Here is a 12830-nt window from a genome sequence, read left to right on the forward strand (position 1 = left end):
AGCCCTGACAACATGTCCACTCTGGGTGTGTTGGGTTTATAGGTTTTATCACTAATCTGACAAGTTAGCTGAAAGTACCATTGTTAGTCCCAGTGTTGTTCAGTGTTACTTTTACAGGTAGTGTGATCAGGTGTGATTGAATGTTATTTTTTGTATCTCTTCTTCACCAAATAAAAATAAAGAATGTTTCTTTTCTTTTAGTCCACATGGTGCTTTCTCCCACTGTGTATTTTGGTGCATCATGTCGCTTTGCTATGTGTACTGAGGTGACCAGTCTCTGGAAACAAACAGTTTTATAATTCTGCAAATACTGTTATCTGTTTTTCTTCTTTACTGCTAGTTGGGTCTTCTATCATCTGGAATTTCAATGTCCCACATAATTTTAATTTGATCTTTTTCCGTAATTCATTCCTCTCACATTAACTGCACTGATCAGCTCTTGTCTTTGTCCTCTAAGGGGTCAATATTATTTTTGATGTTCTTAAGATCTCTCCAGAGTCTCTGCATCTCTAGGATTATTTCCATGCAAGTTAAATGAAGGAGTGTATTCACTGAGGGCTGTGTGGGATCGAAAATTGACAAAAGCTTATTACACTTTCAGTGCCCTTCTATGTTTTCCGTGTGGGTGTTCGCTGATGACTTTGTAGCTCTGATAATCGACTAAAGCTCTTCCCACATTAATTGCACTTGAATGACTATGCCCCCTTGTGTGTTCGCTGATGTTTTTGTACGTCTGATAATTGAATAAAGCTCTTTACACATTCATTGAACTTGAATGGGGTTTCCCCTGTGTGAGTTCGCTGATGATACCTTAATTCTGAAGAGTAACTAAAGCTACTGTCACTTTCACTACAATGATAGGGCTTTACCCCGTGTGTGTTCGCTGATGACTTTGTAGCACTGATAATCGACTAAAGCTCTTCCCACATTCATTCCACTTGAATGGTTTTTCGCCTATGTGAGTATGCTGATGATACCTTAATGCTGAAGAGTCACTAAAACTACTGTCACATTCACTACAATGATAGGGTTTTTCCCCCGTGTGTTCGATTATGTCTTTGAAGGTTTGATAACTGACTAAAGCACTTCACACATTCACTGCACTTGAATAGTTTTTCCCCTGTGTGTATTTGCGATGTGTTTGTAGGTTTGACAGGTGACTAAAGCACTTTTTACATTCACTGCACTTGAATGGTTTTTCCCTTGTGTGTGTTCGCTGATGACTTTTAAGGCTTAATAAATGACTAAAGCACTTTGCAAATTTACTGCACTTGAATGGCTTTTCCCCCCTGTGTGTTCGCTGATGACGTTGAAGGCTTGATAACTCACTAAAGCACTTTGCACATTCAGTGCACTTGAATGGCTTTTCCCCCCGTGTGTTTTCGTTGATGAATTTGTAGTTTTGATAATTGACTAAAGCTCTTCACACATTCACTGCAAAGGTATGGATTTTCTCCTCTGTGTGTTCGCTGGTGTCTTCGTAGGTGTGATAGCTGACTAAAGCTCTTTACACATTCACTGCACTTGAATGGTTTTTCTCCTGTGTGAGTTTGCTGATGATACCTTAATGCTGAAGAGTAACTAAAACTACTGTCACATTCACTACAATGATAGGGTTTTCCCCCGTGTGTGTTCGCTGATGACTTTGTAACACTGATAATCGACTAAAGCTCTTCCCACATTCATTGCACTTGAATGGTTTTTCCCCTGTGTGTGTTCGCTGATGTGTTTGGAGGTTTGATAAGTGAATAAAGCTCTTCCCACATTCACTACAGTTGAATAGTTTTTCCCCTGTGTGTGTTCGCTGATGACTTTGAAGGTGTGATAACTGACTAAAGCACTTTGCACATTCATTACACTTAAATGTTTTTTCTCCTGTGTGAGTTCTCTGATGATACCTTAATGCTGGTGAGCCGTGAAAACTACTGTCACATTCACTACAATGATAGGGTTTTTCCCCCGTGTGTGTTCGCTGATGACTTTGTAGCACTGATAATCGACTAAAGCTCTTCCCACATTCATTGCACTTGAATGTTTTTTCTTCTGTGTGAGTTCGCTGATGATACCTTAATGCTGAAGAGCCGCGAAAACTACTGTCGCATTCACTACAATGATAGGGTTTGTCCCCCATGTGTGTTCCCTGATGACTTTGTAGCACTGATAATCGACTAAAGCTCTTCCCGCATTCATTGCACTAGAATGGGTTTTCCCCTGTGTGTGTTCGCTGATGTGTTTGGAGGTTTGATAAGCGACTAAAGTTCTTCCCACATTCACTGCACTTGAATGTTTTTTCTCCTGTGTGAGTTCTCTGATGATACCTTAATGCTGAAGAGCTGCGAAAACTACTCTCACATTCACTACAATGATAGGGTTTTTCCCCCGTGTGTGTTCGCTGATGACTTTGTAGCACTGATAATCGACTAAAGCTCTTCCCACATTCATTGCACTTCAATGTTTTTTCTCCTGTGTGAGTTCGATGATGATACCCTAATGCTGAAGAGTCGCGAAAACTACTGTCACATTCACTACAATGATAGGGTCTGTCCCCCGTGTGTGTTCGCTGATGACTTTGTAGCACTGATAATCGACTAAAGCTCTTCCCGCATTCATTGCACTTGAATGGTTTTTCCCCCGTGTGTGTTCGCTGATGTGTTTGGAGGTTTGATAAGCGACTAAAGCTCTTCCCACATTCACTGCACTTGAATGGTTTTTCTCCTGTGTGAGTTCGCTGATGATACCTTAATGCTGAAGAGTAACTAAAACTACTGTCACATTCACTACAATGATAGGGTTTTTCCCCCGTGTGTGTTCGCTGATGACTTTGTAGCACTGATAATCGACTAAAGCTCTTCCCACGTTCACTACAGTTGAATGGTTTTTCCCCTGTGTGTATTCGCTGATGCATTTGTAGTCTTGATAATTGACTAAAGCTCTTGACACATTCATTACACTTAAATGTTTTTTCTCCTGTGTGAGTTCTCTGATGATACCTTAATGCTGAAGAGCCGCGAAAACTACTGTCACATTCACTACAATGATAGGGTTTTTCCCCCTTGTGTGTTCGCTGATGACTTTGTAGCACTGATAATCGACTAAAGCTCTTCCCACATTCATTGCACTTGAATGTTTTTTCTTCTGTGTGAGTTCGCTGATGATACCTTAATGCTGAAGAGCCGCGAAAACTACTGTCACATTCACTACAATGATAGGGTTTGTCCCCCATGTGTGTTCCCTGATGACTTTGTAGCACTGATAATCGACTAAAGCTCTTCCCGCATTCATTGCACTAGAATGGGTTTTCCCCTGTGTGTGTTCGCTGATGTGTTTGGAGGTTTGATAAGCGACTAAAGTTCTTCCCACATTCACTGCACTTGAATGTTTTTTCTCCTGTGTGAGTTCTCTGATGATACCTTAATGCTGAAGAGCCGCGAAAACTACTCTCACATTCACTACAATGATAGGGTTTTTCCCCCGTGTGTGTTCGCTGATGACTTTGTAGCACTGATAATCGACTAAAGCTCTTCCCACATTCACTACAGTTGAATGGTTTTTCCCCTGTGTGTATTCGCTGATGCATTTGTAGTCTTGATAATTGACTAAAGCTCTTGACACATTCATTACACTTAAATGTTTTTTCTCCTGTGTGAGTTCTCTGATGATACCTTAATGCTGAAGAGCCGCGAAAACTACTGTCACATTCACTACAATGATAGGGTTTTTCCCCCGTGTGTGTTCGCTGATGAATTTGTAGCACTGATAATCGACTAAAGCTCTTCCCACATTCATTGCACTTGAATGTTTTTTCTCCTGTGTGAGTTCGCTGATGATACCTTAATGCTGAAGAGCCGCGAAAACTACTGTCACATTCACTACAATGATAGGGTTTGTTCCCCGTGTGTGTTCGCTGATGACGTTGTAGCACTGATAATCGACTAAAGCTCTTCGTGCATTCATTGCACTTGAATGGTTTTTCCCCTGTGTGTGTTCGCTGATGTGTTTGGAGGTTTGATAAGCGACTAAAGCTCTTCCCACATTCACTGCACTTGAATGGTTTTTCTCCTGTGTGAGTTCGCTGATGATACCTTAATGCTGAAGAGTAACTAAAACTACTGTCACATTCACTACAATGATAGGGTTTTTCCCCCGTGTGTGTTCGCTGATGACTTTGTAGCACTGATAATCGACTAAAGCTCTTCCCACATTCACTGCACTTGATTGGTTTTTCCCCTGTGTGTGTTCGCTGATGCATTTGTAGTCTTGATAATTTACTAAAGCTCTTGACACATTCATTACACTTAAATGGTTTTTCTCCTGTGTGAGTTCTCTGATGATACCTTAATGCTGAAGAGCTGCGAAAACTACTGTCACATTCACTACAATGATAGGGTTTGTCCCCCGTGTGTGTTCGCTGATGAATTTGTAGGGATGATAATCGACTAAAGCTCTTCCCACATTCACGGCACTTGAATGGCCTTTCCCCCGTGTGTGTTCGCTGATGAATTTGTAGGGATGATAATCGACTAAAGCGCTTAACACATTCACTGCACTTGAATGGTTTGTCTCCTGTGTGTGTTTGATTATGTCTTTGAAGGTGTGATATCTGACTAAAGCATTTTGCACATTCACTGCACTTGAATGGCATTTCCCCAGTGTGTGTTTGCTGATGTGTTTGGAGGATTGATAACTGACTAAAGCTCTTTACACATTCACTGCACTTGAATGGTTTTTCTACTGTGTATGTGTGCTGATGAAGCTTGAGTAGTGATGACAAACTAAAGCTCTTGCTGCAGGTGTATGATTTTTCTTTCTTAGTTAGTGTCTGTTATTATTATGTTTCTTATATAGCGCCAGAATCGACCCCCGAAGGGGTATCCTCGCACTTGCCTTGGGAACCCGTCCTGGCTTTTCCCTGTGAGATAGCCCCTACAGGGCATCCCCAAGGTGAAAGCCAGGCATCCCGCCGCGGGGGGCGTTGTGGAGATTAAGCAAGCTTAAAGCCCAGAGTTGCAGAGTGTGAACCAATGATTAGGTCAGGCACTGAAGCGAGAATTATCGAGTCCATGGACATTTGTGCTCAAGACCCTGCCGCGTCGGGAATTGAACCCTGGTCCCGGGTCTGACCTCTGCTTCAGGGTCTGCCTGCTCTAACCAGTGAGCCACACTTCTCCACTCTGTGGGTCGGGTATATATTTGTCTACATCCCATGACTGAATTTCCTGATGGGCCAACATGGCTGATAAAGCACTTGTGTTTTTCTCACACACTTTATATATTTGAAGTATTTTGCATGTTCGATTTCTGCTTTAATAATAAAATGCAATAGCCAGCAAACATTTTCCACACTCCTCATACGTAGAAGATGTCTTTGTAGGCAATTGTGCTTTACATTGGATCATGGCTATGCACGCTTGCGGGTAAAGATGTATTTTCCTTCTGGCTGGTGCAAATTGGGACAGTCTGTTGTATTGCAGATAGAAGAACTCCTCTTCCCTTTACCAGTCAGTTGTCCGGCTCCGCTCTGTTGTGCTTTTCTCTGGTTACTGTGGTTTGGCTAGACATTGTTTACTATTCACCTAGAGCACGGAATGATGGCTTGTCATCATATTAGAAAACAGAGCACTGTGGTAATCACATCATACCGATCCCATGATCAAAGCTGGTATTGGACACTTGTTTATATAGGAGGCGGTTTGTTATTGTTGTTGCCTTAATTTTCCTAAGGTCATTTCTTCGTCTTGTGGCGTGGAGGTGCATAGCTCAGCCTCTTGCAATCACTGAACTGCCCTTAATGCTTCATCCGGCATCTCTCAGTTTATGGGCAGGTTACTCTGTCGCCGACTGCGCTGATGTTGTCCTCAGTACCGGAGCTCATTATTTCTACTATTATTGAAGATTTACAGCATTAGCTTCATTATAGATGGTCATTTCATACATTCAAGGATTGTTTTCTGTTGGCTGTAAAGATATTTAAAATTACTAAATTGAAACATAATGGAATGAGAATTCACAATGTTTAAATGGTTGTAAAACACATTTGGGAGATTTACAAAATATCCACGCAATGCAGTGCAGTCCCTCGCACCCCAGAGGCTGCTCTGTGTGACAGGGAGGGAGCAGGAGAGGACCATATTTTCAAAGATATGACTCTCTCCTTCCCTTTCCCTTGCACCAGCACTGATTACAGTGGCCCTGCGCCATGCACACACCTTAGCACCAGAGCGCTAGGGTGTGTGTGTGTGAGTCCAGCATAGGTTTTGTACAGGAAGGATACCCTTCCTGTACAAAATACTATGCCTAGACATGAGGGAAAGCTTTTCCCACATTGTATGATTGTTACACAGTGCAGCACGCATGCAAAGTCAGAAAAGGAAGGAAAAAGGATAGCATTTCTCCTTCCTTGGGCCTCGTTTAAAAGGGTGCAGTTTTCTCATGCTAAACCCAATCTACTGTGTTAGAAATGGGATCCCTGGCTGGCCAGGGCTTGCGCCAAAGTCAGTCAGAGACCACCACTCTAAGTCAGGGCAAGGGAGTTACATGCCAAGATAACCCCTGCTCACCCCTTGGTAACGTGACACGAGCAGTAAGGCTAAACTCGGAGGCAATGTGAGTTAAGTGTTTGAGCGCGCACCCAGCAACAACACCCAAGGCCCACCACAAAGGAAACTCCACACAAGGTTCTGTAAAAAATAGCCTTTGTATTGTAACAAACACATTAGATAATAAATACACACTTTACAATGTGCCATGGGCCTGGGCAGAATTTACAGGGGATTAGGTGCATGGGACAGGGCCACGGGCGCCACTGTCAGGAAGAAACACTTTTGGAACTAACACTTGGTAGAATTAGCACTCTGTGGGATAACCCTTAGCACATAGAACAATTGTAGAACCAAATAGAAAATAAAGCACACAACCAGTAACCACTGGTAAGAGGTAAGTACCACCTACGCAACCCTAACCACCTTAGGAGAATATTACGCAGGGAACCAGGCCCTTACCAGCAACACCTGTACAAGACAGAACAACCACCTAAGTATCACTATACATTTAGAGGTTTAGGCAAGAACACATTACACATGATGCATCACCACATTCAGAGGTGTAGGGAAGGAAAACACATGATGCATAAACATACATTCAGCGGTGTAGGAACAAGGCACATGACACATCAAAACACATTCAGAGGTGCAGGACAGAATAATTCGCAGAAATTACGTAAGCCACAACCTGTGACTGTCCCCAGGCCACCTGACCTCTCATGGGGCTGAAACGCCCCGTGTCCCAAATGTCAGGGCAGGCTGCGCAGGCAGCCAAAGAAGATTTGCACAAGGCCTAAACGTAGCAGCTGTCCACTAAGTGCTCGGCAGCTGTAGAACTCCCCATGGCTCCTAACATGAATAGTAGCGCCAAAAACAATGTGGGAGCCTCGCAGGATCTAAAACAAACAACTGTGCCCCCAGGAGCGCTCGTGGGCTTAGAAACAAATGTGGTGCCCTGGATCCTCTCAGACTCGAGAACGGTGTGCCCAGGAGCCTCTCGCGGGCTTCACAGAAGCAAATGGGGCCTCAGGGGGAGCCTCGCAGGCTCTCACTACACAAATGCCCCTCCTCTGCGGACTGCCAACACGGAGCCCCACTCACCGGGGCTCTTGCTGCCTGTCTTCTTTACTTTCGGTCGGGAAAGGGTATCAAAAGGAGGCCCACTCACACTGAGCAGCTGCAGGAGGGGAGGGTACCGGCAATGCGCCCCAACGCCCCCTCTGCTGACAATGGTGCCCGGAGCCCTCATGGGCTCTCACTATCTCCGTGCTTCCTCCCGCCTCGTCACTCACCAGCTTCTCCGCTTCTGGAGGCGGTGACAGCGGGGGCGGCAGGTCCTCTTCGATGGTGCGGCGGGGGCAGGTACGGCACTGTACCTCGCGCCCTTCCTTCCTCCGTCGCACGCTGCAGGCTCCTCTGCGGGACACCACGGAGCTCTTCCTCTCTCTCGGGAGCCCCGGGGGAGACTCCGTCTTCTTGCTTCCGCCCGCGTTGAGGTTGCAGGGCGGGACTTCAGGGTTTGTGGCTTCTGCTTCCGGGTTGCCACAGGCAGTGCGGTGGCCCAGGGGGGATACCTCGGCGGCTTGTTTGGCGGCAATACGGGGTGGGCACCCGTTAAATAAATTAATAAAACAGGGTGGCCTCCTGTTCATGAAGCACAAAAAATCGGCAAATATGCGGCGTGGGCCGCCGCTTTTACCTAGGACGAAAAGGGGCAAATAAAGCGCTCCCAGGCGCTAGGGGAAGCAACAGAAGTCCAGGGATTCCTTCTTGAGGAAATGCAGCCCTTCTCCCTCTTGTAGAAAATACAGCATTCCTGGCACTGTAGAACAAAGCCACAAGTTCAGGGAAAAGTCTTTAGGAAGTGGGGGCAAGGCTGGGCCTGCCAGGGGCCAGCTCACAGGGTCCTTCTAGGCAGGGAGGCAATCCCCAGTGGCGGTCCTCCTGGCGCCCAGCAGCAGCCCCCCTCAGGACAAGGATCCAGGAAGAGAACATTTTGTAAGGGGACACAGCTCCTTTTTATACCATGAATTCCTTTGTCTCAGGGTGCAGGGTGGGGGAAAAACCAGTCGTAGCTGGTTTTGGAGCACTGTGATGTGCTCAACCACCCTTTCCTTTCACTGGCCAGGCTAGGGTCATTAGACGCACCACAGGGGGCAGAGCCAGCATTGTGTGGGGAAAGCCCAGCCCTATTCAGGTCCCAGGTGCACCCCTTCCTCACATCAGCATGCTAATCTCTCCACTCACCACCGGGGCAGACCCATCCAGACTCCTGGAGCCAGGCTCACCAGCAAGCTCCAGCCAATCACATGCCAGCAGACTCATTGCACATGCACACCCATTTCTAGAAGTGTCACTTCCACACTAGACACATTCACGCCGCACACATCATTGCGCAGCATTCAATCTCACAAGTTCGCACATACCAAACGCGAGCCTGCACACCTCACACATGAGGAACTACCAGGGACACAGACATTCCCTATGCATTCCTATGGGAGAGCAGGCCTATCTCACCACACGCACTCAGAGTGCGCACGCACTTTCCACTGGGACACAGGCAGGGTCTTCTGTCAGCTGTGCCTAGTGCGGATCTTCCTTCCAGACAATGGCTTCTTTCCTCAATGATCAGTTCAAAGGTCAGGAGAGGTAGAACTGGTCTAGGTCATCTTCTTTATTGCAGTTATACTGGTCAAACCACAGAGCTGGAGCTCTGAGATGAAGGAGAGTCTGGATATTCTGAGCTCCGTAGAACATTAAGACAGTTCTACCACATCCAGCATATACTACGAGACTCCAAAGGTTCAACGCTACAAGTGCTGATTGAAGGTTTAAGTCAACCACTGTATCTGAACATCCCCTGGCAAAAGCCAACTAGAGAATAAACATCCTGCTTGCACCAGCAGAGTGCAGAAAGCTTTTCAAAATCTCAAGGTACATGGACTTTCTCTATCTGTCATAAATGAAGATGTTAAACCTTGGTAACATCAATCCCCTTTGGACAAGGTCCTCCATTTTGCTATCAGAATGTAACTCATCCTGCGCAGACACAAACCCTCAAGTCCGTACTGCATGAAGCTGGGTGGTTCTCACCCAAAAGAGGGCCCTCCACAAATTGCTGACATTTTCTTACACCCCCCTGGACAGCCGTGGCAACACACAGACCACCCACACCCTCTCCGGGATCACCCATCCATCTGCCAGGATCAAGACTCAGATCTTTCAACCTTCTCTGTTACCATCTTTGAAATGGCCCATCTCTGAGATTCGTGGACGCTCCACACTCAGTGAGCTCAGATTTGCCTTGTAAAACCATCTCATGAGAGTGGAAGAAAAGAACTTTCCCAGGAGTGTTGTTGATGTGTTGCCAGGAGTGTTCCCGGCAGTTACATTCCTGGTGCAGTTGGGTGAGTGGTGAATAAATCTTACCCTTAGACCACCGATGACACGAAAGTTTGAATACCACATAGACATTGCCCTTTGGGGCGTGGGGGTACACAACACCCACTCTCACGGACTATTCACCAGAATGTAATGTGGCCAAATAATAACCTTTGGAAAAAGTAGTTCTGCGTTCATCAGACTTAAACTGTTTAGTAGTAGACAAATCCTACTCTTTCTGTGCCTCTGTCCCCTGATCTGACAATGTGTGCACCTCGAAGGAGGCTGGATGGAAGAAATAAACAGCAAAGGCACGTTCCCAGCACAAACCACCAGCATGGATTTCATTCACTCGTTCAAAGCTGTTTAACTGCAGGTCTCCGCACTACATATCAGCATCTCTAAAGGCAAACACTGTCGAAGCAAAGGGAGGGGGAGAGCCCGTATGACCCTCTAAAGCCTAGGCTGCTCACTAGAAAATGACGACGAAGGACAGGACTCTAACAGGATAAAACGATCCAACTCAAATATGAGGTCAACGTATTATTTATCGCCTTAATGGTGCAAAAGACACACTGGAATGAAATAAATACTATTTGAATTATCAATGTTAGATTTAGAATAGAGGCATTGCTGTGCTGCAATAAAATAAATAACCGGCAACAATAGCTATTCCCACAGCAAATTTACTTATTTCAAGTTTGGCTTGAATATTTTACAAGAAGGGGACAAAGCGACAACTGATAGACAACATTATAAAGATTACCAACCTTTTCTTATAAAGGTTACTGGTACTTTTAGAGCAACACAAAGGTTAAGGAAAAGCAGAAGTATCAAGGTAGACAGTGTAACCACAATGGAGAACAATAAACCCTTATTAATAGTGACCACATAACAACCGTTTCCACGTAGGAGCGCCTAATTAGAAAAGACCTGCTAATACAGTGAACAACTACTGTGCATCAAACTGTGACTATGATATTGGTCTATCAAAACATTTGAATTCTGCGTTTGTTCTTCTCGTTAGGTGTTGATCCTGGAAGATATAGGTTGATGGGTTTCGGGCTTGTACTTTACGCACGTGTAGAAGCCATTTCCTTTTAATTATATCAAATGCTTGAAGCTTCAGGCCCTGTTAAGTTGACATAGCATCGCCGCACAAGATGTTTGGTACTTCTCCATTAAGCTTCAGTAGAACTGCTTTTGTAACACAAGGCTTGTTCAGGAAAGCTACCAGAACATCGCACCATGTTGAGGAGGCCATTGGGGTGAGAGTTGGTTGTGTAAAATGGAGCGCCACGATAAAAGAACTGTTCGAAGAAGCACTGGGGTTACTAGCTTCTCAAAAGGCATGTCCTCTATTTAGATAGCTGTCCAGAGGGCCAGAGACCTGGGTGGGACCATCAATGTAAGCAATGGCCTGGAGCCGCCATGGCTAATTTGTAACTCCTGGGTCAGTTTGCTTGTGTGGTGGCGCAAAGATTTGCAGTATGCTGATATAGTTGGTTTGGGAAGACGATCCACAAACTGGCATGTGGACATTCACTACGGGATACTTGCTGCCCAGCAGCTCCTGCCACCCAGCACAAAACAATCAGGACTTTTATAGCTGAGATTTGTGCGCCCTGCCAGGCTGTTCCGGTTGTGCTGGCATCACCGAGCTGCACTAGATGACTGAGGGGAATGGAGCAGACCTCCCGAGGGTGCGACAAACCTGGAGGTTTCCGGTGACAACGAGTAATTCTTTTTAAGATTACTGTGAGGGTGTTACCAGTACTTCTTGAATGCAGTATTTTCATGGAATCCTAAAAAAAAGGTTAACACTAGCTACAGTATGATTGCAGATATTAAAAATGTAAGATCTGATATCACTATAAGCATTTACACGTTCTCTGTTTTTCCAAATTAAGCGCGACTGATCTTATACTCTGTACAGCCCATCTTATAATTTGTGTAGCGTATTTTATATTTTGTTTAATTCTTTATTTAAACTATTGCCTTTCCTATTCAAAGTGCTGTCTCTCACAGGCAGGGACGTCATAGCACTGTAAATATACAAGTCACTATTCCCTAGTGCACCAACCAGGATTCAAATTAGCGACCCTCCGGTTTGAGACGAAGACATCAGAAATTATAACATTAAGCAATTGACCACTTCATACAGAATAGTTCAACTTGCATTTTCTCATCATTTTAGATATAGTATATATTATATTTCAATTCCTTCCACTCCGCCCTGATTGGCAGGACCCTCATACAGCTCAAAGTCCTGCTGCAGTATATTGTGATTTTACAAATGAAGGCTAAAATAAATAAATGTAAATATCAGAGGCCAATTGTTTTAGGGGAAGACTACAATATAGACTAGCTGAGCCCTGCTTGGTCAACCTATCCCCCACCTTCGCCAAAGCCCGTGCACCCTTGCCTTGAAAGACGGAACTGCAAGTGACTCTGGTATTCCGGATTTCATTTTGGCCTCAGCAGGCAGAAAATACTTTGTTCGCACTGCATGACTAGGTCCAAAATTGACCCGAAGACCCAGAGCCTGGCTCTGGGGACGTTGATGGACACTACAACCACTCTGTTGGTGGGGCAAAGACTACGATCTGTGTCCCTGGCTTTGTACAGTGAGTAGTGGTAGCAGCGTACCATGTTCTTAAAGGTCACCAGCTGAACTGGTCACTTTACTTGTCAGAGGGCGGCTGCGATCCCTACAGGGCATTGAGTAAAGTTCCATTCACGTGTCATGACCAGCCTCGCATTGGCATCCCGTTTGAATTTCGAGATGTGTATTTATAATATAAGGTAGCAGGGCTGCTCTATACTGTTTACACATGTGTATGCATGTTGTTACCAGTTGCATCCATGTTCGATTGCCCACCATCTAACATGGCACAAGATGGGCAATAT

The 12830-nt window shown here is 45.2% G+C and overlaps 1 protein-coding gene across 1 annotated transcript in view; it reads right to left on the minus strand.

Moving 5' to 3' along the window:
• Positions 1-695: 695 nt before the first annotated feature.
• The window catches only part of LOC147737910 (uncharacterized), a 76702-nt gene continuing 64567 nt past the window's right edge, over positions 696-12830 (minus strand). Inside the window, exon 4 of the mRNA XM_086924994.1 lies at positions 696-817. Within this exon, the coding sequence (XP_086781120.1) occupies positions 696-817 (122 nt within the window). The remainder of the gene's footprint in view (positions 818-12830) is intronic.

The sequence above is a fragment of the Lissotriton vulgaris genome, chromosome 1_1 (assembly GCF_964263255.1).
Source record: "Lissotriton vulgaris chromosome 1_1, aLisVul1.2, whole genome shotgun sequence".
NCBI lineage: Eukaryota > Metazoa > Chordata > Amphibia > Caudata > Salamandridae > Lissotriton > Lissotriton vulgaris.